Source organism: Eriocheir sinensis, chromosome 22 (assembly GCF_024679095.1).
Source record: "Eriocheir sinensis breed Jianghai 21 chromosome 22, ASM2467909v1, whole genome shotgun sequence".
NCBI classification, from domain to species: Eukaryota; Metazoa; Arthropoda; class Malacostraca; order Decapoda; family Varunidae; genus Eriocheir; species Eriocheir sinensis.
In genome coordinates this window covers 20,516,205-20,540,148 of record NC_066530.1, presented here as the reverse complement: position 1 = coordinate 20,540,148, position 23,944 = coordinate 20,516,205, and the positions used below count along the sequence as shown (strand labels likewise).

The window sequence follows — 23,944 nt, the reverse complement described above, 5'->3', positions numbered from 1 at the left end:
GAGATGATTCTTTGCACGTATCTCAGCGGCGCACCACAAAGTTACTCTCTATACCGCCTCTCTCGCCTCCCGTTGACGCTGATCACTGCTTAATGTGTGCTTCTATACACGTCGCTTGGGTTCTAAAGTGAAGACGCGTTAGATCGTAAAGACTTCACCTAAACAAGACTGAGATGATTCTTCGCACGTATCTAAGCGGCGTACCACAAGGTTGCTCTCTATCGCCTCTCTTGTATCACCCTACGACGATCACTGCTTGTATTCACGTCTCTTGGATGCTATAGTGAAGACTGGCGTTAGATATTAAAAACTTCACCTAAACAAGACTCTGAGATGATTCTTTGCACTTATCTCAGCGGCGCACCACAAGGTTACTCTCTATCGGCTCTCTTGTTTCACCGTACGACGATCGCTGCTAGTATTCGCGTCTCTTGGGTGTTATATAGTAAGGACTAACGTTATCTTCATTGTGTATATGGAAACAGCTTATAAAAGGAGATACGTATACATTAGTGTGCTTGACCAATTCTCCAGCAGTTTCTTTATTGACTTTACCCAATTAAAAGCGAATAGTGTAGCATAAAAGTCATATACACACAAATTCGTAAATAGCTCTTGTAGGAGGCGAGATGGATTCCTAAGGTTACTCAACATTACTTCTTCATCAGTTTTCTTATTGATTTTACCCATTTGAAAGCTTACACTAGCATCGAAGACTATTTATACCAGATCAACAGACTCATCATTGCAGACTCCATACGACGAAGTAAAACAAAATTCGTCTACTGGCCGCCCTCAGAAGCCATGTATATAGTGAAACCCCTTCGTTATAACACTCTACGGCGATCATAACAGCGGTCACTATACGCCGGAAGACTTTTATAGTGAACAAGCCTCGTTACGTTACTTTACGACGGTTAGGTTAGCGGTTATCGAGTGTCTTTAGCGTTCTCACACTTTGGAGAGGGAACGGTCGGCTGGCTATAGCGAGTGTCCTTATGATATATTACGAAGGAGATGGCCTATGGATCTCTCTCTCTCTCTCTCTCTCTCTCTCTCTCTCTCTCTCTCTCTTCAACAATGATCGTGTAAACCGTAGAGGGGGTGGTGTCGCCCTTTTTGTCAAAAGCTACTTGCAACCTACTGACAAAACACCAAGAAACAGTAACGTTGAACATTTGTGCGTGCGAGTAAACATTGCAAAAGTCAATTTAAATATATCTGTCACTTACAGGCCTCCGGGGCAATCACTTGATGGCGATCTTGAAATGTACAGCGTCTTAAGGCAGTCACTTAATAACAGCGACTCACTGATACTAGGAGACTTTAACCTCCCCCATATCGACTGGGCGACACTGTCGGGTACAGAAGGTGAGTCCCATAGAATGATCGAATTTCTAGAGGAAAATTATCTAAGCCAAATGGTTTCTGAACCAACTCGACAAAATAACATACTTGACCTTGTTATAGCGACCCAAGATAACCTAGTCAGTAATGTCACGGTAGGAGAACACCTCGGTTCCTGCGATCATAAACTAGTGCGCGTTGACATTAGAGCTCAAACATCGGTGACTGAAAATAAAGTTAAGGTGCCCAATTTCAAAAGAGCCAACTTCGTAGAAATCCGACGAAAACTAATAGATATGCAACTATCAGATGACGGCAATGCAGAGGACGCCTGGCTAAACTTTAAAAATCACTTACTCACTCAGCAGGACACATTTGTCCCCTTGTGCGAGAAGCGAATTAACACTAATAAAAGTCCACCTTGGTTTAATAGCGAAATTAAACACTCAGTCAAGGAGAGAAAATTGTCTTACAGGTTAAAGAAAGACCAAAGCACGCCCGAAAACATTAGACTTTACAATGATGCAAGGCGACGAGTAAAAAGACTAGTACGTCAGGCAAAGCGTAAGTATGAAGAAAATATTCCCACCAACTGTAAAATAATCTGAAGTCTTTCTTCAATTTCATGAACAACAGAAAGGCGATCAGAAGTTGAATTGGACCTTTAATAAACAGCGACGGTGCACTAGTGACTGACAGCCAACACGTTGCAAACCTATTAAATAATTACTTTTCCTCGGTGTTTAATAATAACAGTCCTCCCACCACCACCACCAACACCAGTACTAAAGTAAATCCCGAGCATGCATTGTCTAACTTTGAAATAAAACCCGATGAAGTCCTTAAAGCCCTCAAATCACTTAAAACAAATAAAAGTCCTGGACCTGATAAAGTATATCCAACTCTGCTGAAAGAAACAAAGAGCGAAATACTCTACTCCATCACAACCGAATTCAATATGTCCTTGCGACAAGGCATTGTCCCTTCAGATTGGAAAAAGGCTAACGTGACACAGATTTTTAAGAAAGGAGACAAAAAGTACCAGGTAATTACAGGCCCATTAGTCTAACTTCGGTTGTAGGTAAGCTACTTGAGGGCATAATTAGAGACAAAATTGTGAGTTACCTTGAAAGCCACTCATTAATTGGGGACTCACAACATGGCTTCCGAAACAAAAGATCCTGCCTATCAAATCTATTAACCTTTGATAACGACCTCTTCACTGTTTATGACGTAACCAAATCACTGGACGTAGTCTATCTTGATTTCCAGAAAGCGTTTGATAAAGTCCCGCATCATAAATTACTTTACAAATTAAAACAAATAGGTATTGACGGTCAGGTAAACCAATGGATCGCGAATTGGTTGAGCAACAGACAACAAAGAGTAGTGATTGACGGATTTAACTCAGAGTGGGCGCCTGTCACTAGTGGCGTCCCTCAGGGCTCGGTTCTTGGCCCAGTGCTCTTCATTATTTACATCAACGACGTGGATGTTGGACTCAATAACCGCATTAGTAAATTTGCAGACGACACAAAGATTGGTAACTCGGTTCTCACTGACGAAGACAGGCAAAGCCTCCAAGAGGATTTGCACAAAATTTCAGCTTGGTCGGATAGATGGGAGATGCCCTTTAACGTAGACAAGTGCCAGGTCCTTCAAGTTGGAACGAGGAATAAGTTTGATTACGAAATGCGCGGCGTTAAACTCAAAAGCGTTCAATGCGTCAAGGACTTGGGGGTCAAAATCGCGTCAAACCTCAAATTCTCACAGCAATGCATCGATGCAGCAAATAAAGCGAACAGAATGTTGGGCTTCATTAAAAGAAACTTTTTATTTAAGAATAAAGATGTAATACTCCCGCTCTACAACAGTTTAGTCAGACCCCACTTGGAATATGCGGTACAGTTTTGGTCTCCTCACCATGCAAAGGATATTGCTAAATTAGAAGGTGTTCAGCGTCGGGCAACGAAAATTATCCCTTCCTTGCGCAACAAATCCTACGAAGAAAGGCTTTCTACCCTTAACATGTTCTCTCCTGAGAAACGTCGCCTCCGAGGAAAACTGATCGAATGTTTTAAAATACTTAATGGTTTCACGAATGTAGACAGATCAACATTGTTTATGATCGATGACACTTTGCGCACGAGGAACAATGGCGTAAAACTCAGATGTAGACAAGTAAATTCAGACTGCACCAAATTTTTCTTCACCAACGTTGTAGTGCGAGAATGGAATAAGCTCCCATCATCAGTGGTCCAGTGTAACACGATTGACTCCTTCAAAAATAAGCTCGACCGTCACTTCCTTCAACTTAATATCAACTAGAGTAGAAATGCAACGTTTTGGAGTCTTCTGATTAATGTAAAATCACTTAGGTTTAAGGACAGACCACCAAGTCTGGACCATGGGGTCTGTGTGGTCTGATTTTCTATGTAAATCTATGTAAATCTCTCTCTCCGATTCAATCCTTGTCAACCTTCCTCTTCCAATCTTTTTTTTTATCTTACATCTTCGCTTCCCTCTTCCTCCTCCTCCTTCTCCTCCTCGATCTTTCCTTATCAGCCTTCTGTCCGCTTCATCCTTCTTCCTATCCTCACATTCTTCTACAGCATCCTTTCTCATACATCTCTACCTCCTCCTCCTCCTCCTCCTCCCACCCCCTCCTCCTCTCCTACACGAGGCTGTTTGAGAAAGAAATATGTCGCCTAACAAGAGGTTTGAAGACCACTGATTTACAAACGCATTTACTTCGGGTGACACCATTAATTAAGCAAGCCAGGGTCAGGCCAGGCGGCGGGCAAGGCATCACTGTCATGAGGCGCCCAACTAGCGGGGAGGAGCATACACGTGCGTGTGTTCCCACAGGGGCTGGTGCTGCGTGGCTGTGGGAAGGTCACCATTCTGTCATTTGCCAGCAGCTTGCCCATGCCCGAAGCTGCCAATGTGCCACGCCCCCAGCATAAAGAACAGTAATATTCACCACGGGGCACACACACAGATTTGGCTCGTCAGGCCTTTGGCGACAAGCACACGAGATGGTTGCCAGGTGTCGCCGCTCGCCGCTGTCTTCACCCCCGCCACACATGCCCTCCGCCGGTGGCTTCCAGGGCTGCATCATGTATTTCCATGTATACAATCAAACAGCACCCACGACAGCCACATCCCATAAGGCAGAGGCAGGGGCAGCACGGCGAGTGCCTCCGTGTCGGAGTCCGTGTGCGGTGTGCCCTGCCATCCGCCCGCCCCACAGCCTACCCTCCGCCCCGCAGCCTGCACACACTCTCTGCCCACTGTATAACACCCTCCAAAGACTACCTCTGCATGACACACCACAAGCACTGACGTAAAGACAAGGCAGGCCAAAACTCAGCCTCTGATGCCGTGCCTTGTGCCGGGGCAGTCTCCGGGGCTGACACACTGTCCAGCACACACTCCACACCCCACACACTGTCCTCTGCCCCCAGACGCAACCTCCACATGCTCTCTCGCCACTGTCCCACGTGTATTACACTTGCCGAAAGCTCTCCAAAGCTTATCCCTGCGTCAAACACCACAAACACTGACGGAAAGACAAGATGAGGCAAAACTCCCCCTCTGGGAGGAGGGGGCGCCGGGGCCACACACGCGGGGCTGTAACGCTGTCCACACACACGTCCACACGCTGCCTTCCGCCCTCCACACGCTCTTTCGCCACTGTTTCACGCGTGTAAGACTCACCTAAAGCTCTGCAAAACATATCTACTTCAAACACCAGGAACACTGCCGCAAAGACAAGATAAGGCAAAACTCCCCCTCGGACATCTTGCCTCGCGCCGGGGCTCGTAGTACACACACGCAGGGCGGCCACACTGTCCAGCGGCACACACTCCACACACCGCCTTCTTCCTCACGCCACAGCCCTTCCACACACTCTCTTGCTGCTGTTTTAATTGTATAAGATTCACCTGAAACTCGCTAAAGCTTAACTAAGCATGAAAGCCCCAGATTTACTAGTGGTATAGCGGGGGCAAGGTTCACCCTCCCACATCGTGCGTCACGCCGGGGCGGGGATATGAGGCTGCCTCCCAATGTCCTAGACGCGGCTGCCTGCACGTTTGAGGAAAATGTCTGCTTGGAGGAAGCCAAAACAGCGGCCACAAATAGTTTGCAAGGAAAGTTTCGTCCGTGCTATTGTGAAGCTGCATAAAAGGATGATCGGTGTGGTAAAATATATTGGATTACGCGTACTCGAGTTCGGGTTATTTGCACACGAACACATGAAAATTTATGAATGAACGCCACTCCCTACACAGCACCCAAAATTATGCAGTTCTGTTGGCTCATAGAGGAGCCTCAACCGGCCACAAGAGTATGAAGAGGAAGATAATGCTCTCTCTCCCTCCCTAATCGCGGCCTGGGAGCCAATAGCAACACATAAGGTGGGTTGTTCCCACACTCACGTCTCCTCTCCCCTGTAAAAACCGGGTTGTGGCGGCGCAAGCTGGCAGGACGGACAGCGCGGTGATGTTGCACGCTTTTCCTCTCTTATTTAACTGTTTCTCCACATCTTTCACTATGCCATGATTGATAACGTTTATAGAAAGCTCTCTCATCCCTGTGGGGCGAGAGGAGAAGCCTGTAGTGATCATAGTAAGAGGGACAGACAGCCTTGAGGCGTGGGGGCCAGCGTGAATGACGGGCAGTGAACAGAACCGTGGCGGGGCACAGCCTGGCGACACTATACATGTTATTCCTCTGTTTTAAGCGTTTCCTCGTTTCTCTTGAGTGTCGGAAGTGACTGATAATGTGGACAGCCAGACCCCCGTGCCCTCTCTTCCCTGAGTGAGGCGACGCGTGTTGCCTTGGCGGCGGGCGGTGAGAGCGGCGATTTTCAAACATTTCAGCTCACACATTAACATTTGACAGGGCTTTCGCAGGGGTTTGGAGGTATTTCCAGGGGGTAGTCTAATGGCCCTGGTAGTAGTTTGACTCCTCTTCTGTACTCTGCACCTAAAAGAACAGTCATGAGAACCCGATTGATCTCATTTTAGCCCTTTGGAAAAAGTTGACGTGAGAGGCGAGGCGCGGGGTGTGGCGGCGGGCGGACAGGAGAGCGGGGATTTTCCAGGGGTAGCTTAATGGCCCTGGCAGTAGTTTGACCCTTCTTCTGTACTCTGCACCTAAAAGAACAGTCATGAGAACCCGATTGATCTCCGTTTTGCCATTTGGAAAGAGTTGATCAGAGGCGAGGCGCGGGGTGTGGTGGCGGGCGGAGCTCACCCACCCACATCTGACAGGGGTTTCGTAGGGGTTTTGGGGCATTTCCAGGGGTAATTTAATGGCCCTGGTAGTAGATTGACCCCTCCTCTGTACTCTGCACCTAAAAGAACAGTCATGAGAACCCGATTGATCTATTTTTTGCCCTTTGGAAATACGTAATTGATGTGAGAGATGGAAGCGTCGACGAAAACTCACCCTCCGGCCACAGCACACGGAGCGGCGCGTAGGGATGATATCGGGCGTGTCTTTAACGTTCTCACACTCTGGAAGGGGAACGGTCTGCTGGCTATAGCGAATGACTTTATGATATATTACGAAGATAGGCTATGAATCTCTCTCTCTCTCTCTCTCTCTCTCTCTCTCTCTCGATGGGAAACTAAAGCGAATGAGTGATGGAGGAGAGAGAGAGAGAGAGAGAGAGAGAGAGAGAGAGAGAGAGAGAGAGAGAGTGGAAAAGTGACCAGAGAGGGAGAGACGGAGGGAGAGGGAGAGAGGAAAAGTTAATTATGTGAAGAGAGAGAGAGAGAGAGAGAGAGAGAGAGAGAGAGAGAGAGAGAGAGAGAGTGAGAGAGAGAGAGAGAGAGAGAGAGTTAGAGATGGCTGGAGAGGTAGGTTTGTTTGTGGGGTGGTTTAGTGTGCAGAGAGAGAGAGAGAGAGAGAGAGAGAGGGTCGTATTAAAAATGCCTTCTTTGCTGTGAATTTGGAGTTGGAATGCGTATAATAATTTCTTTTTCTTTCTTTTTCTTTTTCTTTCTTTTTAAGTTTCCAGTCCGTGGCAACGAGAGAGAGAGAGAGAGAGAGAGAGAGAGAGAGAGAGAGAGAGAGAGAGAGGAGCTTCCTGTATTGTGATGTACGATAATTTGAGTCGTGGTGATGGTGGTGGTGGTGATGAAGCTGGTAATGATGATGGAGGTAACAGTAGTAGTGGTGATAGTAGTAGTAGTAGTAGTAGTAGTAGTAGTAGTAGCAATAGTAGCAGTAGTAGTAGTAGCAATAGTAGTAGTAGTAGTAGTAGTAGTGGTGGTGGTGGTCTAGCCAAGGTCAGAAGGGCATAAGTAACAGAGGTCAGTAGACAGGCCGCCAAGCAAGTTATGCAGTGCGTGTGTGCTCACTTACTTCCTTATGAGCGAGAGAGAGAGAGAGAGAGAGAGAGAGAGAGAGAGAGAGAGAGAGAGAGAGAGAGAGATGAGAAGATAAGAAAAAGAAAGAGAAAAGAATAAGAAAGGAAAGTAAAGAAAGGATCGAGGAGAGAAGAGGAGAAGAGAGAGAGAGAGAGAGAGAGAGAGAGAGAGAGAGAGAGAGAGAGAGAGAGAGAGAGAGAGAGAGAGAGAGAGAGAGAGAGAGAGAGAGAGAGAGAGAGAGAGAGAGAGAGAGGAAAAAATTACGTTAAAGAAAGGAAGAAAGAGAGGAAGGAAAAATATAAGTAAAAAGATTGAAGAGGAAAAAAAGAAAAAATGGTAGAGAAAAAGATTGGAAAAGAAGGAAAAAAGGAAAGAAAGAAGGAATGGAAGGAAGGAAGGAAGGAAAAATATATATACGGAAAAATATTGAAGAAAGACATATAGCCTACTGTTTTCACCTCTCTCTCTCTCTCTCTCTCTCTCTCTCGGGCACTCGCACAAACGCACGCACGAACGGATTCACTTCAGAAAAAGACAAAAAAAAAAAAAAAAAAAAAAAATTTGAAACGTTATTCTTAAAAAAAAAATTGGTATCGATTCTCAAGAAATTAAAATCATAACGGTCGAGAGAGAGAGAGAGAGAGAGAGAGAGAGAGAGAGAGAGAGAGAGAGAGAGAGAGAGAGAGAGAGGCTGGAATGCGTTTTTCTTATTTTTTTATCGGCGTGTGCAACAGATTGTCCATCTTAGTGTTGTTGTTGTTGTTGTTGTTCTCTACAAGTTGTTTTCCTGGCTCACCCATGTATTGTAGACATGACATTGTAGAAAAACATTTGTTTGCCTTGATGAACCCTACAACATGGCATTATAAAGTCTTTTTTTTTTTTTTTACGTCTTGGCCTGTGGCGCCGGTAAGCCTTCATAGTAGGGCGGCTAGGGCCTGTTGGTCGGCCCCAGCCCGTTGTGACGCAGGCAAGTGTTTACAGTGGCGCCATCTTCACTTTTCAGCCTTTTCCATTTTAGACCCCTATAGTTGCATAATATAACTTGTTGGGGGTGTGTTGGAGGTTCATGCGACGCCGATCTAGCACAGGTTTTGTGCTATTAACACTTGTTTATTTCTTCGATTTTCTTATTTTTTGTTCTCTCTCTCTCTCTCTCTCTCTCTCTCTCTTCCGCTGACCATATCTCTGTCTCGCTCTACTAGCAGAACTCTCTCTCTCTCTCTCTCTCTCTCTCTCTCTCTCTCTCTCTCTCTCTCTCTAAGTGAAGCGTAAAATTGTTCATTGTTTTTATCATAATTTTTATATTTTTGGATATTAGAGAGAGAGAGAGAGAGAGAGAGAGAGAGAGAGATTTGTGACACAAGTTTAAACGCATGGAAATGCTAGTATTGTTCTCTCTCTCTCTCTCTCTCTCTCTCTCTTATTCCTCTGCCTCTTCCATTTATTTATTTCCTGTCTATCTTTCTTCGAATTTTTTCTTCTTTTCTTCCTTTCCTCTCTCCCTTCATCCCTTTCCCCACACGACCCCCCCCCCCCTCTCTCTCTCTCTCGGCCTTGTGCATAGGGTGTGGTTGTGGTCACTAGTAAGAGGGCTTTAGGTGTGTGTGTGTGTGTGTGTGTGTGTGTGTAATACCGTCTGACTGGCTTTAGGCGATCACGTATTTAGTGTCAGGGAGGAGGAGGAGGAGGAAGAGGAGGAAGAGGAGGAGGAGATAGGGATGAATGAGCCGTAGGGTGGAAACGAAAGGGAAGGAAAGAGAAGAGAAGGGAAGGGAGGGGGAGAGAGAGAGGAGGAGAAAGGGAAGAGGTGAGGAGGAGAGGAGAGAAAGTAGAATGAAGGAATAAGGAGACGGGAAGAAAGGGAGAGGGAGGGAAGAGGAAGAAGGAGAGAGAGAGAGAGAGAGAGAGAGAGAGAGAGAGAGAGAGAGAGAGAGAGAGGAGAGAAAAAAGGATAAAGAAGGAGAGAATGGGGAGAAAAATAAGAGTTAGAAAAGAGAAGTGAGGAAGGAAGAGGAGGAGAAGGGAGGAGGTGAACGGGTACACACACACACACACACACACACACACACACACACACACATGTACGTTAGTGGTCAAATTTCGACAGCCACAAGACCCATTGGCCCGGATATTATTTTTTTCTTCATATTTTCGCTTTTTTCTCACAATTTTAGTTTTTTTTACAAGAATTTTCACGGTACATTTTTCTTACATTTTTTTTTCACTGTTTATTTATTTATCTTTTTCTTTTTCTTTCTTCCTATCTTTCTTTTCTTTCTTTCTTATATCTCTGTGTCTATCTTTATTTCTGTCTCTCTTTATCTCTCTTTCTTTATTGCTTTATGTCTTTCGTCCATTAATTTACTTATCCTTTCTTTCTTATCTCTATATTTCTTTTCCTTTCTATCTTTCTTCTAAATTATTCCTTTCATTTCTTTCTTTCTTTACCTTATATACATTTTCATTTGTTTATCTTTCTCCTTTCTTCCTCTCCTTCTTTCTTTCTCTCTCTCTCTCCCTCTCTTATACTTCATTCCTACGTCACTCTTTCTCTTCTTCTTCTTCTTCTTCTTCTTCTTCTTCTTCTTCTTCTTCTTCTTCTTCTTCTTCTTCATTTCCTTTCCTTCGTTCCATATTTCACAAGGGTTACGAAGCACATTTTTGAGGTATATAGTTATTGTATTCTTTTTCTTTTTCTTTTTCGCAATCGCATTCTCTTATTATAGAAGTGACTGTGTGATATACTGTGTTTTTTGGCCTTCCTTTCACTTGCAGACAATATTTTAACTATTACTTCTATTACTTATATACTAAAATTACTTATCAGGCTTTTTAATTTACGTCAAAGTCATTTTTTATAGGAGAGTTTACAAGGGAGGGTCAAATCAGCAACTAAATTCACCTCTCACAGCGTTAGAAGATCAAATGAGCGTCCGAATCAAAGTGTAGAAGGTATATTGACCATTCCCCTTTGACTCTCAGCTGTTTAAAAGATCGCTGTGTTTGGAGGGTCAAATCAGCAGCTAAATTCACCTCTCACAGCGTTAGGAGATCAAATGAGCGTCTGAATCACAATGTAGAAGGTATATTGACCAATCTCTTTTGACTCTCAGCTGTTTAAAGGATCGCTGTGTTTGTATTGGCATAACTGTGCATACCTTTGTTTGTTTTTATACAGTAACGAAAGCAATAGAAAAAAAAACTCTGTCTTTCTTATATTTGTATTGACTTATCTTTATCTCTATGTATTTCTTTTATTGTCCAACTTTTCTATGCAAGAGTTCACCGCCCGAGCGTGCCTTCATCGCCCTTGGAAAAAAAATTACCCAATGTTGTTTATGTTTTGAGAGAGAGAGAGAGAGAGAGAGAGAGAGAGAGAGAGAGAGAGAGAGAGAGAGAGAGAGGGGAGGTAGAAAATAAGAAAATAATAAGGAATAGGAAGGAAAGTAGCGAATGAATAAGAATACCAGAGAGAGAGAGAGAGAGAGAGAGAGAGAGAGAGTGGGGTGGTCAAAGGAGGTAGAAAATAAGAAAAACGATGAAGAATAGGAGGAAACGAAGCGTAAAAATAGGAATACCAGAGGAGAGAGAGAGGGAGAGAATGACCGCTCTCAAGAAGTCACGCCGTTTGATCAGCTTTCAAAACCGTCATTAGATAAATATGATTTGACGAAAAGAGATTCTCACCACTAGAGAGAGAGAAAGAAACTAAGTGACAGTCGAGTGATCAACCGTTTCAGTTTTAGACAATATATTAAAGAAAGTAAATAAGATTGATAAATAGATAGATAGATAGATAGATAGATAGATACACACACACACACACACACACACACACACACACACACACACACACACACACACACACACACACACAGGTATACGTCATTTCTTTAATAAAGCTTATGAAAAAGGCGATGACGTAATCTCTCTCTCTCTCTCTCTCTCTCTCTCTCTCTCTCTCTCTCTCTCTCTCTCTCTCTCTCTCTCTCTCTCTCAATACTCAAACAACATACCCATTTTTTTTCTAAGGGCGATGAAAGCACGCTCGGGCGGTGAACTCTTGCATAGAAAAGTTGGTGGTGTTTATGCGGTTTGCTTCAGCGGTAAAGGAGTGTTGGCCGCGGGCAAGGTTGTCGTCATTGCTGTGGTGCTTCGGGCGGCGGTGATTGCGGTGGTTGTGGTAACAGTGCTTCTGGCGATGGTGATAGTGGTGGTGGTGGTGGTGGTGGTCATGGCCTGTCTTATTGGGAAACTGTGACCGATGTGGCGTAAGCTGTGACTGTGGTTTGTGTGTGTGTGTGTGTGTGTGTGTGTGTGTGTGTGTGTGTGTGTGTGTTCTGCTATTGTTGTTACTCCTACATTTATTACGACTGATGATTCTACTACTACTACTACTACTACTATTCTTTTTTTTTTTCTTTTTACGTTTCGCCTATGCCGCCGGTAGACTTTATTGGTGAGGTCTGATGGTTGGTCCCACCCCGTTATGGCGCAGGCAAGTGTTTATAGTGGCGCCATCTCGCCTGGCTCATGCTGCCCCCTAGAGCTGATCTTGGATCCTCTCTTTAAGACAGAATCCCTTACTACTACTACTACTACTACTACTACTACTACTACTACTATTAAAGTTGACAACAATAGCAGCAGCAGCGAATGTAATAAGGTGACCACAACAATGACAGTGAAAATAGCGAAGATGACGATGACGAAAGTAGATGGAAGAGGAGGAGGAGGAGGAGGAGGAGGTGAAGAATGACGGTGATAAAGATGATAATAATGATGAAAGAAAACGAATGTAGAATCACCATCATCACCACCACCACCACCACTACCAACAACAACAACAAATAACAACAAAAACAACGACATTTTCTCTTCTCTTACGTAAACATTATTCTTATTCTTGTATATGAGAGAGAGAGAGAGAGAGAGAGAGAGAGAGAAACCCCACACCTGATTTCTGCAAAAAAAAAATTCTCTCTCGCTCGTGTCAAGAATTTAGAATCAACTTCGCAAGGAATTTTAAGAATAAACCTAAAACGAAATAAATGAAATACAAAAATATATAGAAAGAGAAAGAGAATCAAAAGTGTCTCAGTCAGTCAGTCAGTCAATCAGTCAGTCAATCAGCCAATAATTCAGTCAGTTAGTCAGCAAGTCAGCCAGTCACTCAGTCAGCAAGCCAGTCACTCAGTTAATCAGTCAGTCAGTCAGTCAATCAATTAACCAGTCAGTCAGTCAGTCAGTCAGTCGGCAAATCAGTTAGTCATTTAGTTAGTCAGTCAGTCAGTCAGTAAGTCACTCAATCAATCAGTCACTTAGTCAAGAATCAGTCAGTCAGCCACTCAGGTCAGGTCAGTCGGTCAGTCAGTCAGGTGGTATAACTCCTTACACAATCAAAGCATATAACCTAACCACGTCATTCCCCTTCTTATCATTCCCAGGCAGAGGCGATTCGATCCTCCTCTGCATACACATTCGAACCCTTCTCGCCTTGCATTCTGACATCTATGCTTGGCCGGGTACAGCGCTGCGACACTCTTCACCTCCCTACTCTGTTTACATCAAAGGGGGTAAGTTTGTTATTGTTTTACGTTGTTATACATGGAAGGACTCTATACTACGCTACACTATAGAGGAAGGGGAAAGTAGGTGAAGGAAGAGAAATGAAAGGGGAGGGAGGGGAAGGGATGGAAAGGAAGATAGATAAATAGAAACGAAGTGGAATAAAAGAGAAAGAAGAGAGAAAAGAAGGGAAAGTAAAGATAAACAAAGAAGAAGAAGGAAGAGAAATGAAAGGGGAGGGAGGGGAAGGGATGGAAAGGAAGATAGATGAATGGAAACGAAGAGAAATGAAAGAGAAAGAAGAAGAAAAGAAAGGACAGTAAAGATAAAGATAAAGAAAGGAAAACGAAGAGGAAATGGAAGAGGAATGAGAGTGAATGAAGGGAAAAGAAGGAGAAATACAAGGAAATAAGAGAGAAAAGAGAGAGGGGAAAAATAAAGATATATGAAGGAAAATGAAGAGAAATAGAAGATGAAAAGACGGAAAAGGGAAGAAAGAGAAACACAAGAAGATGAATAAAATAAAGGAAGATAACTAGAGAGAAATTAGAGAGGAAAAGAAGGAGAGGAAGGAAGAGGAAGGGTCAGGCAAAGTATATGTATAGGTATTAGGTAGGGAAGGAGAAGGAGAGGGCGAAGGTTTACCAAGAGCTCTACCTCGACCTTTGAAAGTGAAAGGGAGAGAGAGGGAGAGAGAGACAGGGAGAGAGAGGGGTGAAATGTATGTGTGTGTGTGTGTGTGTGTGTGTGTGTGTGTGTGTGTGTGTGTGTGTGTGTGTGTGTGTTACCTTCTGCCTTTTATTCTCTCTCTCTCTCTCTCTCTCTCTCTCTCTCTCTTTAAAGTTCGCAAAAAAGAAGAAAAACAAGAAATATTTCCATGATGAGAGAGAGAGAGAGAGAGAGAGAGAGAGAGAGAGAGAGAGAGAGAGAGAGAGAGAGAGAGAGAGAGAGAGAGAGAGAAGCTGAGATACGGAAGGGTGGAGGAAGAATGGAGGAAAAGAGGTAGAGGAGGGGAGGGAGAGAGGAGGGAGTGATGGAGGGTCTGGTAGGGTTCAAGAGAGGAGAGAGAGAGAGAGAGAGAGAGAGGTATGCAATCTCCTCTCTCTCTCTCTCTCTCTCTCTCTCTATAAGGTTACATATGAAAAAGTGTAATAATCGTAAAAATAGGAAATACCCTCAAGGAATGAACATAACAGACTTTCACTGGTGTGTTTGTGCGTGTGTGTGTGTGTGTGTGTGTGTGTGTGTGTGTGTGCGTGTGTGTGTGTGTGCGTGTGTGGCGGCAGGCTCATTTATTTAATTCATTATTGCTATATTATCTATCTCTATCTATCTATAAATATCATTCGTTTATTCATATTTCTCTATTTCTATTTTTTTCCTTCATTTTTTATCTTTTTCTAAACACTCAATTCCTGTATTTTCTTTCTGACATCTATATTCCTTCCCTTATTACGAATTCCTACGCTATACATCTTTGTACCTTCACTATACAACATTCAACCTTACATTTATTTCCATTACTCCCTCTATATACCTCACTCACTTACCACTTAGCGTATCCCCAGTTCGATTCCACGTCGCCACACACACACCACGCAGCCAAGTAAAGTGTCTATCCTACCCTTAACGGGTCCTTTAACTCATGAGAAGCTTCGGGATAAACGTGAGAAGACATAAGTTAAGATGTACGTCAATTTTACCTTCGGGCTCTTTGATGAATCGGTATTAGCCGAGTAAACGTGGGAACCAAACGAAGGTGCGAGTGTTTTCCGGGTGTCAGGCGATGGGATGCTGAACCACGATTTTCCCGCTAAAGAGACGGCGGGCGAACGGTAGGAAGGAGGATAGGGACATGAGCTCTGTGTCTGAAGGTTCTCGCCACAGCATGAAGGTGCGAGTGTTTTCCGGGTGTCAGGCGATGGGATGCTGAACTTCGATTTACTCGCTAAGAGACGGCGGACCAGCGGTAGGAAGAAGGATAGGGACATGAGCTCTGCGTCTGAAAGTTATCGCCGCAATTTCCCCGCTAAGAGATGAGGCAGCCACTGTAGGAGGGTGCGAGTGTTTTCCGGGTGTCAGCTAGGCGATGGGATGCCGAACTTCGATTTATCCGCTAAGAGACGGTGGACCAGCGGTGTAGGGAGAATAGCGGCAAGTTCTCTGTGGCTGAAAGTTCTCGCCACGATTTGCCCGCTAAGAGATGAGGCAGCCACTGTAGGAAGGTGCGAGTGTTTTCCGGGTGTGAGGCGATGGGATGCTGAACTTCGATTTACCCGCTAAGAGACGGCGGACCAGGGGTAGGGAGGATAGCGGCAAGGGCTCTGTGTCTGAAGGTTGTAGCATCGATATACCGCTAGGGGTAGGGAGATGAACTCTTCACCGCTTCCTACTTCCTTGCTCGCATTACAAAAGCGAGTTTCAGGAGTTCGTAAGCTGGTTATTAGACAGGGGAGGCGTTGGCCCTCAGAGTGGTCGGCGTTCTGGCGTGGAGTTCAAGAAGACGCAGGTTCCCGTCCCGCCCGCCGCTACAAACAAGCTGGCAATTTTTCAGCCATGCACCGTCGAGTGGCCCAAGACTACCCACATGCTATCCTGAAGACCACCTATCAACCCAGACTCTAGATTCTTTCGAGAAGAGAATCAAAGATGAGCTCCGAGGGGCAGTATGAGCCAAGCAAAATGGTGCCACTATAAACACTTGCCCGCGCCACTACGGGCTCCACCAAGAAAGCCTACCGGCGACATAGGCGAAACGTAAAAGAAAAGTGCATAGTGACACATTGTAGCTTGCCACACGTTCCCCCCTTCCCTTCTCTCCTTTTCTCATTGCGTAAGGGAAGTTAAAGAGCTCTGAAGGTAGTTATTAAAGCCTTCGTGTAGCGTTCCCCAGAGCGGGTCGTGACACAGGAGCTGGGTGGCAGATTTTGTTCAACGTCGCATTAGCGTTCGTTATGTGACTTTTGATGAGCTTTTTAATTCCATGGTAGCGACGGAGTTAGTTACCAGTGTTGGATTTTCAAAGAGTAAAGTCGTAAACTCAGTCGTAAAACATTATATAAGAAAATCAACGTAACTAACTAACCTCGCATTGAAAACTGATTATAAAAAGAGACAGATCACCCACATTAATGTTGATAAAGACTAAAACACCAACCTTACCTTACCTTAGTCATTAGTTAAAGAAGAGCAAGCATTATTTTCTTCACTTATCTTCGGGTTATTTGTTACATTCACTTTAATTATGACTTAGAGAGAAGTTAAGAGGAGGCAAATGTTTTCTTACGGAGTGAAGTAATACGAGCAAGCTAACGACAGGAGACTAATATGTTCTTAATTATAGGGAATAAGGAGCAACAGGTAGGCCAGGTAACCCCCTAATTAGTGACCAGGTGACCTCCCCCTCCTCCTCTCTTCCTCCTCCTACTCCTCCTCCTGCTCCTTACCTTTAATTAACCTGCGTGAGTGAGTAAGTGAGGGAAGGAGGGAGGGAGGGCGGGAGAAAGAGAGTGAGTGAGTGAAAAAGTGAGAAAGTGAATGAGTGAGTGAGTAAGAGAGTGAGTGAGTGAGTGAGTGTTGTATATATTTTTTCTATCTTCTTTCTCTCTTCTCTCTCTCTCTCTCTCTCTCTCTCTCTCTCTCTCTCTCTCATTTTCTTTATTCTTTTCTGCTTTATTTTCCTTCTTTTTTTCTCTCTCCTCTCGCTTTTTTCTTATTCTTTCTCTTCGTTATTTCCCTCCTACTCCTCTTCCTCCTTCCTCTCCTTCTCCTCTTCCTCTTCCTCTTCTTTCTTTCTCCTATTTCCTCTTTCCTTTCTTCTTTTTCCTTTTCTCCCATCTCTAATACGCTCTTTCTTATATTAATCCCTCTCTTCGTTATTACCCTCCTCCTCCTCCTCCTCCTCCTCCTCCTCCTCTTCCTCTTCTTCGTGGTTATGCTGTCACGCTTGGGCAAGACCTGTGGTGGGCGGGGTGCCGAGGAGGCGGAGGAGAATCATTAAGGGGAGCATACGCCTTAAAAGTATATATAGTGCTTAGGGTTATTGTACGAGGGGTAAAGTTAGCATAGAGGAGGAGATGGAGAGATAGAATTTAGGAGGAGAAGGTAGGGTCATATTCTTAAGCTTCTCAGCGCCCCAGCACATGTTTGACAAGGCTTTCGTGGGAGTTTTAGGCATTTCCAGGGGTAGTTTTACGACCCTGGTGGTAGTTTGACCCTTCTTCTGTACCATGAACCTAAAGAAACACTCATTAGAACCCGACTGATCTTTTGGCCTTTGGAAATAGGGTTAAATCTAGCATAGAGGAGGATACGGAGAGATAGCGTTCAGAAAGAGAATGTAGGGTCAGATTCTTAAGCCTCTCAGCGCCCCAGCACACATTTGACAAGGCTTTCGTGGGAGTTTTGGGCATTTCCAGGGGTAGTTTTATGACCCTGGTGGTAGTTTGACCCTTCTTCTGTACCATGAACCTAGAAAAACCACTCATGACGCCCCAGCACACATTTGGCAAGGCTTTCGTGGGAGTTTTGGGCATTTCCAGGGGTAGTTTTATGACCCTGGTGGTAGTTTGACCCTTCTTCTGTACCATGAACCTAAGGAAACACTCGTTAGAACCCGACTGATCTCCTTTTCGGACTTTGGAAATAGCTGATGCGAGGGTTGGAAGCGTCTGATGGTCATAATCTTAAACATTTCGTGGAAGCCTTTCGTAGGAGTTTTGGGCATTTCCAGGGGCAGTTTTATGACCCTGGTGGTAGTTAGACCCTTCCACTGTACCATGAACCTATAAAAACAATGGATAACCCCAAATAGTCGTGCTGAACGAATCCATAACACCGTGCACCAGGCCAATCCGCTGTAAGACTTCCTGGCGAGACTTCCCTTTGTTCTGAACCACGCTAGCAAGGAATAACTGAGAGTAAACAGTTTTATAATAGGAAGAAAACGCCTTAGAGAACACAATGCTTGGGTGGAGGTGCAGGTGGTGGTGAGGTCCCTCCTTGGCGTAGAGGTAAAGGTTCATGACCCCACAAAAAGAACTTAATCCAACATCTGATGGCAAATAAAGTCTTGGATCACAATACATACGAGAAACCAATCGCATGACCTCAAAGGGAAAGTCAATTATAGATGACAGAAGTAATCGAATCAGAATGTATTAATGCAACGTCAGAGCCACGAATTAGAGGATTAGATTAAGACATGAGACCAATAAGAGAAAGAATATTGGAGAGAGTGAAAGCGGATCGAGAGGAAAGATAAATATAGATGGTGGAAGAAGGAATAGAGTTGAAATGTATTGATGCGACGTTAGATATATGAATTAGAGGATTAGATCAAGACATGGGAGACTAAGGAAGTATAGAGGAGAGGGAGGAGAAGAAGGAGAAGAAGGAAGAGAAGGAGGAGGAGGAGGAGAGAGAGAAAGAGAAAAGTAGAAAAGGAAGGAGAAGAAGAAAAGAAAAAGAGGAAAAGGAGACGATATAGAGGAAATTGAAAAGGAAGAACGAAGAAGAGGAGGAGTAGAAGGAGAAGGAGAAAGAACAAGAGGAGAAGGAAGAGGAAGAGGAGAAAGAGGGAATCTAATACCAATACGCAATCCATCAATCTCAAACAATAATTATCAATACTAGAACGAAGGAAAATTTGAGTAGACTAAAATAATAAATAAATAAAAAGACTTCAATGGGAGTGTTTACAAATATCATCGAACAGAAGAAGTGTCTTGTTCGAACTAATGAGAAGAAGAAAAACAAAGGATCGGTGTAAATAAAAAGAAAAAAAAAGAAAGAAAAAAAGGCGAGTAATATCAAAACAGGAATTAAAAAGTGTGGGAAAGGAAGTGAGAGAGAGAGAGAGAGAGAGAGAGAGAGAGAGAGAGAGAGAGAGAGAGAGAGAGAGAGAGAGAGAGAGAGAGAGAGAGAGAGAGAGAGAGAGAGAGAGAGAGAGAGAGAGAGAGAGAGAGAGAGAGAGAGACAGACAGACAGACAGACAGACACAACACACACACACACACACACACACACACACACACACACAGGTAAAGTATAGCTAATTATCTTACCTGCTTTTCGTTCACCTTCAGAATCTTGATGCAACAGTTACTAAGTCCACCTCAAGGTCCACACATGTGCACACACACACACACGCACACACGCACACACACGCACACAGGCTCATTAGCGCTCACAAGCACAGGTATTGATTTTGTTTTTTTCAACGTGTGTGTATTTTTTTCTTCCTTTTTATCCAGCTGGAATTTTTAGTTTTGTCTTTTTTTCGATTTCTTCACATTTTGAAGGTTGACAGTAAAGTTTTCTGTTGACGCGTCCCCCGTCAGTCGCCTGCCTCCCTGTTGTCGGGCAGATTAAAACACCACTCAGCTTTAGGGAATACGCACGGCAGACGTTTTTTCACTCACAAAAACACAAATTATTCATTACCGACAAACTTCAAAACATTTTCGACTGACAGATGTTAAAGACCGTATATATATATATATATATATATATATATATATATATATATATATATATATATATATATATATATATATGTGTGTCTGTCTGTTGTTCTGGGTGTGTGTGTGTGTGTGTGTGTGTGTGTGTGTGTGTGTGTGTGTGTGTGTGTTTATTTCTGCGAGAGAGTGAGAGAGAGAGAGAGAGAGAGAGAGAGAGAGAGAGAGAGAGAGAGAGAGAGAGAGATCTATCCATATCTATCTATCTATCTACCTATATCTATCTACCTGTATCTATCTGTTTATCTATCTATCTCTATCTATCTATCTATCGATCGATCTATATCTATCTATCTATCTATCTATCTATCTATCTATCTATCTATCTATATATATATATATATATATATATATATATATATATATATATATATATGTATATATATATATATATATATATATATTCTTTATTTCCTTCTTTTTCCTGTTGTGTCTTACCTCAGTACGTTCCTTTGAACTGCCACACTCTGACACACCTGCACAACTTTCTTCACCACACTTTACAAGTACAAAAGTCAAAGAAAAGTTTTATATCATTTTGTACCGTTTCCTTTTTTTTTTTCACTTAATACGGTATTTTGGAATCGAACACACGCACACATTTTCCATACAGGTCACAATCACACACGTTCACAACGCGTTCCTGCACCCTCGTTAGCCACACCAGCACGTGCTCGTTAAGTCTCGTAGAGCAGCCAGCAACAGGTGACGAGGGAGGGAGAGAGAGGAGGGAGGGAGGGAAAGGAAGGGAGCGTAGCGTAACACCCTTCCCCTACCACTGCCTGGAGTACACTGAGCTGCTGCGAGTATGAGATGTTATTATATACCTGTTTGTTCTTCTCTCTCTCTCTCTCTCTCTCTCTCTCTCTCTCTCTCTCTCTGTTTCTTCTCTTTCCTGCTTCCATAACGCTCTCCTTCTCTCCTCCTCCTCCTCCTTCTTCCTCCTCCTCCTCCTCCTCCTCCTCCTCCTTCTTCTCCTTCACTTCTTCTTCTCCTTCTTCCTTCTTCTTCTCCTTCTTCTTCTTCTTCTTCTTCTTCTTCTTCTTCTCCTTCTTCTTCTTCTTCTTCTTTTGTCCTGAAAGTTTTCCTGAAGTCACTGAGGAGAGAGAGAGAGAGAGAGAGAGAGAGAGAGAGAGAGAGAGAGAGAGAGAGAGAGAGAGAGAGAGAGAGAGAGAGAGAGAGAGAGAGAGAGAATAACACTAACGGATCTATAGAACTCCTTTTTCTTTAGTTTATCTCCAACATAAGTCTGAAGGGACCGAGGTGGAGGAGGTGGAGGAGGTGGAGGTGAAGGAGGAGGCGGAGGAGGAGGAGGTGGAGGTGGAGAAGGAGAAGGAGGAGGAGGAAAAAGTGAAGGTCGTGCGAGAGAGAGAGAGAGAGAGAGAGAGAGAGAGAGAGAGAGAGAGAGAGAGAGAGAGAGACGGACAGAGTGATGTTTCAGAAGCCTCCTCCACCTCCCGCTTTTCCTCCTCCTCCTCTTCCTCCTCCTCCTCCTCTTCCTCCTCGCAAACACAAAATTGTAGCAAAAATGAAAGGCCAGCAAGTGAGATATTGTTTTGGATATAGTGGTGGTGGTGGTGGTGGTGGTGATGATGGTGATTGTGATGGTGGTGGTGGTGGTGATGATGGTGATTGTGATGGTGGTGGTGGTGGTGATGATGGTGATTGTGATGGTGGTGGTGGTGGTGGTGATGATGGTGATTGTGATGGTGGTGGTAGTGGTGATGATGGTGATGGTGGTGGTGGTGATATATCTAAGTGTGTATTGACATCACCACCACCATCATCACCACCATCACCACCACCACCATCACCACCACCAGCTCTATACATGTTTCATTCAAGTCTATGTCAAATCATTTATATTTTTATTTATTATCATTTTTTTATTATTTTTTTCGGGTATGTCAAGACTTCACGGAATCAATGGTCTTTTTATTGTTGTTGTTGTTGTTGTTGTTGTTGTTGTTGTTGTTGTTGTTCTTCTTCTTCTTCTTCTCATGATTATTCGACGTTCTGCTTTGTGTGTGTGTGTGTGTGTGTGTGTGTGTGTGTGTGTGTGTGTGTGTTTACCTTGTCTTACCTTGTTTGTCATATTGATCACTAAGACGCCTTGTGGGAAAAACTTATGAACCGTGGGAAAAGAATTGAGTCTTGTTCCTGTTTGTTTGTTTGTTTGTGTGTGTGTTTGTTTGTACTCTCATAAAATCGCAAGAACGCTCATGTTGCTATATTATTTTAAGCTTGTCTCTTAGGGCCAGTTTCACAGTTCCCCATGATCGGTTAGTAAGCTCCCAAACCAATACCAGAACCTTTTAAATTTCCTTGTATAGTGTCTGGTGTTTATATTTAAGTTCACAAATTTGATGAAACTATACAAAAAAAGTCTTGTGTATTTAGTGTGGCATCGAAGACCTCCCCATTTTGGATTGTATGAGATTCTATAGTTTGGTTCGGGCTGTTACGAAGACACTGTGTTGGACTGTGAAATCGGCTCTTCAAGCTTTTTTTTATAACCAGAATTCATTTTTAGTTTTCTGTGTGGCTAAGTTAGATTTTTCCTTGCTCTTAGAATTTCAAACTTGCGCCTCCGTGGTCTAGTGGTTAGCGTGACTAGCTATGAATCCACGGGCTGAAGATCGAGTCCCGGTCTGGGCAGTCGGCGTGCAGCCCACCCAACTGTTTATCCTCCCTTTCGGGCTGGTGGATAAATGGGTACCTGGGGAAACCTGGGGAAGGTACACTGTGGTAACCTGGATGTCCCACTGGCCCTGTGTCCCGGGAGCGTATATCCCTTCTCTGTACGGGTATGTGGCGCCCGCTCGTGAACAAGGAAGGCTACGTTATATTAGGAGACAGCTCAAGGGCACAAAAAAAAAAGAAAACAATAATAAAAAAAAAAGCCCGCTACTCGCTGCTGTTAGGTTAAGTTGGTGTCATTCGTGGTAATTTAGAGCGGAAATCACAATGAGAGTATTTTCCAGAACACCCCGTGGATAATTTCGAAGCTACAGGGACCACATACCCGTAGAGAGATTGGGAATATGCGTTCCGGGGTGATAAGTTCCCTTCCACCACAGGCTCAAGGGGCAGTGTGACGGAGATGAGCACTAAGGCCATGCGCAGCTGTACCGTATGCCCCAAACTTTACTTCTTTTTTTTTACAGCAAAGGAGAGATGGGTTCCCTTCCACCACAGGCTCAAGGGGCAGTGTGACGGAAATGAGCACTGAGGCCATGCGCAGCTGTACCGTATGCCCCAAACTTTACTTTTTTTTTTTTTTTTTTACAGCAAAGGAGACGGCTCAAGGGCAACAAAAAGTGCAGAGAAAAAAAAAAAAGCCCGCTACTCACCGCTCCCAACAATACGTAAAAAAGTGTTCTGCCTCTCCAAACACCGTCAAAAATAACAACAACAGGACTATATATACCCAACAAGGAATGCATTGAGAGCCATGAGCCAAACCCAAACACCTTTTCCATAACCCTCACGTGAGCCTCAGCGGGGATCGAACAGAGGGCCGCAAACACACCCATGCAAACACCGACATTCCGACCAAAACTGGAAAAGCTTGGAAATTATTTATACCCCACGTTCCCGCCACACGCTAGAGCTGCTCGTGGCCTCGGTGCTAAACTCCGTCACATTGGCTTTTGTAGTGGTATAGCAAGCTTGTGACTGATGGTGGTGGTGGTGGTGATGTTTAACCAATCGATGTGTGGCTTGTTGGTGAAGTGTGTGCCTCCTGGAATCGAGCTTGTGTCCTTTTGGGTGAGTGTCGATTGGTTGACACTGCGCCATAGGGTGTGATAGATAGATAGATAGATAGATAGATAGACAGATAGATAGATAGATAAATAGATAGATAGATAGAGGGTAAAGAAAATAGACTAAATTGAGTAGTAGTAGTAGTAATAGTAGTAGTAATAGTAGTAGTAGTAGTAGTAGTAGTAGTAGTAGTAGTAGCAGTAGTAAAAAGATGAAGATGAAGAAAAAGAAAACAATAATAATAATAATAATGATAATAATAATAATAATAATAATAATAATAATAATAATAATAATAATAATAATAATAATAATAATAATAATAATAATAATAATAATAATGATAATGATAATAAT

At 43.7% G+C, this 23,944-nt stretch overlaps 1 protein-coding gene across 4 annotated transcripts in view; it reads right to left on the bottom strand.

The window, feature by feature from the left end:
• LOC127002258 (trichohyalin-like) overlaps nt 1–20,553 on the bottom strand; it is a 30,161-nt gene extending 9,608 nt beyond the window's left edge. Inside the window, exons 1-2 of one of the 4 annotated variants that reach the window (XM_050868070.1) lie at nt 20,484–20,553; nt 19,367–19,654 (exon numbers count right to left, since the gene is read on the bottom strand). Coding sequence is in view for 1 of the 4 variants with exons in the window: in XM_050868068.1 (XP_050724025.1) it covers nt 5,068–5,086 (19 nt within the window). In the remaining 3 variants the exon portion in view is untranslated. The other 3 variants (XM_050868069.1, XM_050868071.1, XM_050868068.1) reach the window with 3 other exon arrangements.
• Between the last annotated feature and the right edge of the window lie 3,391 nt (nt 20,554–23,944).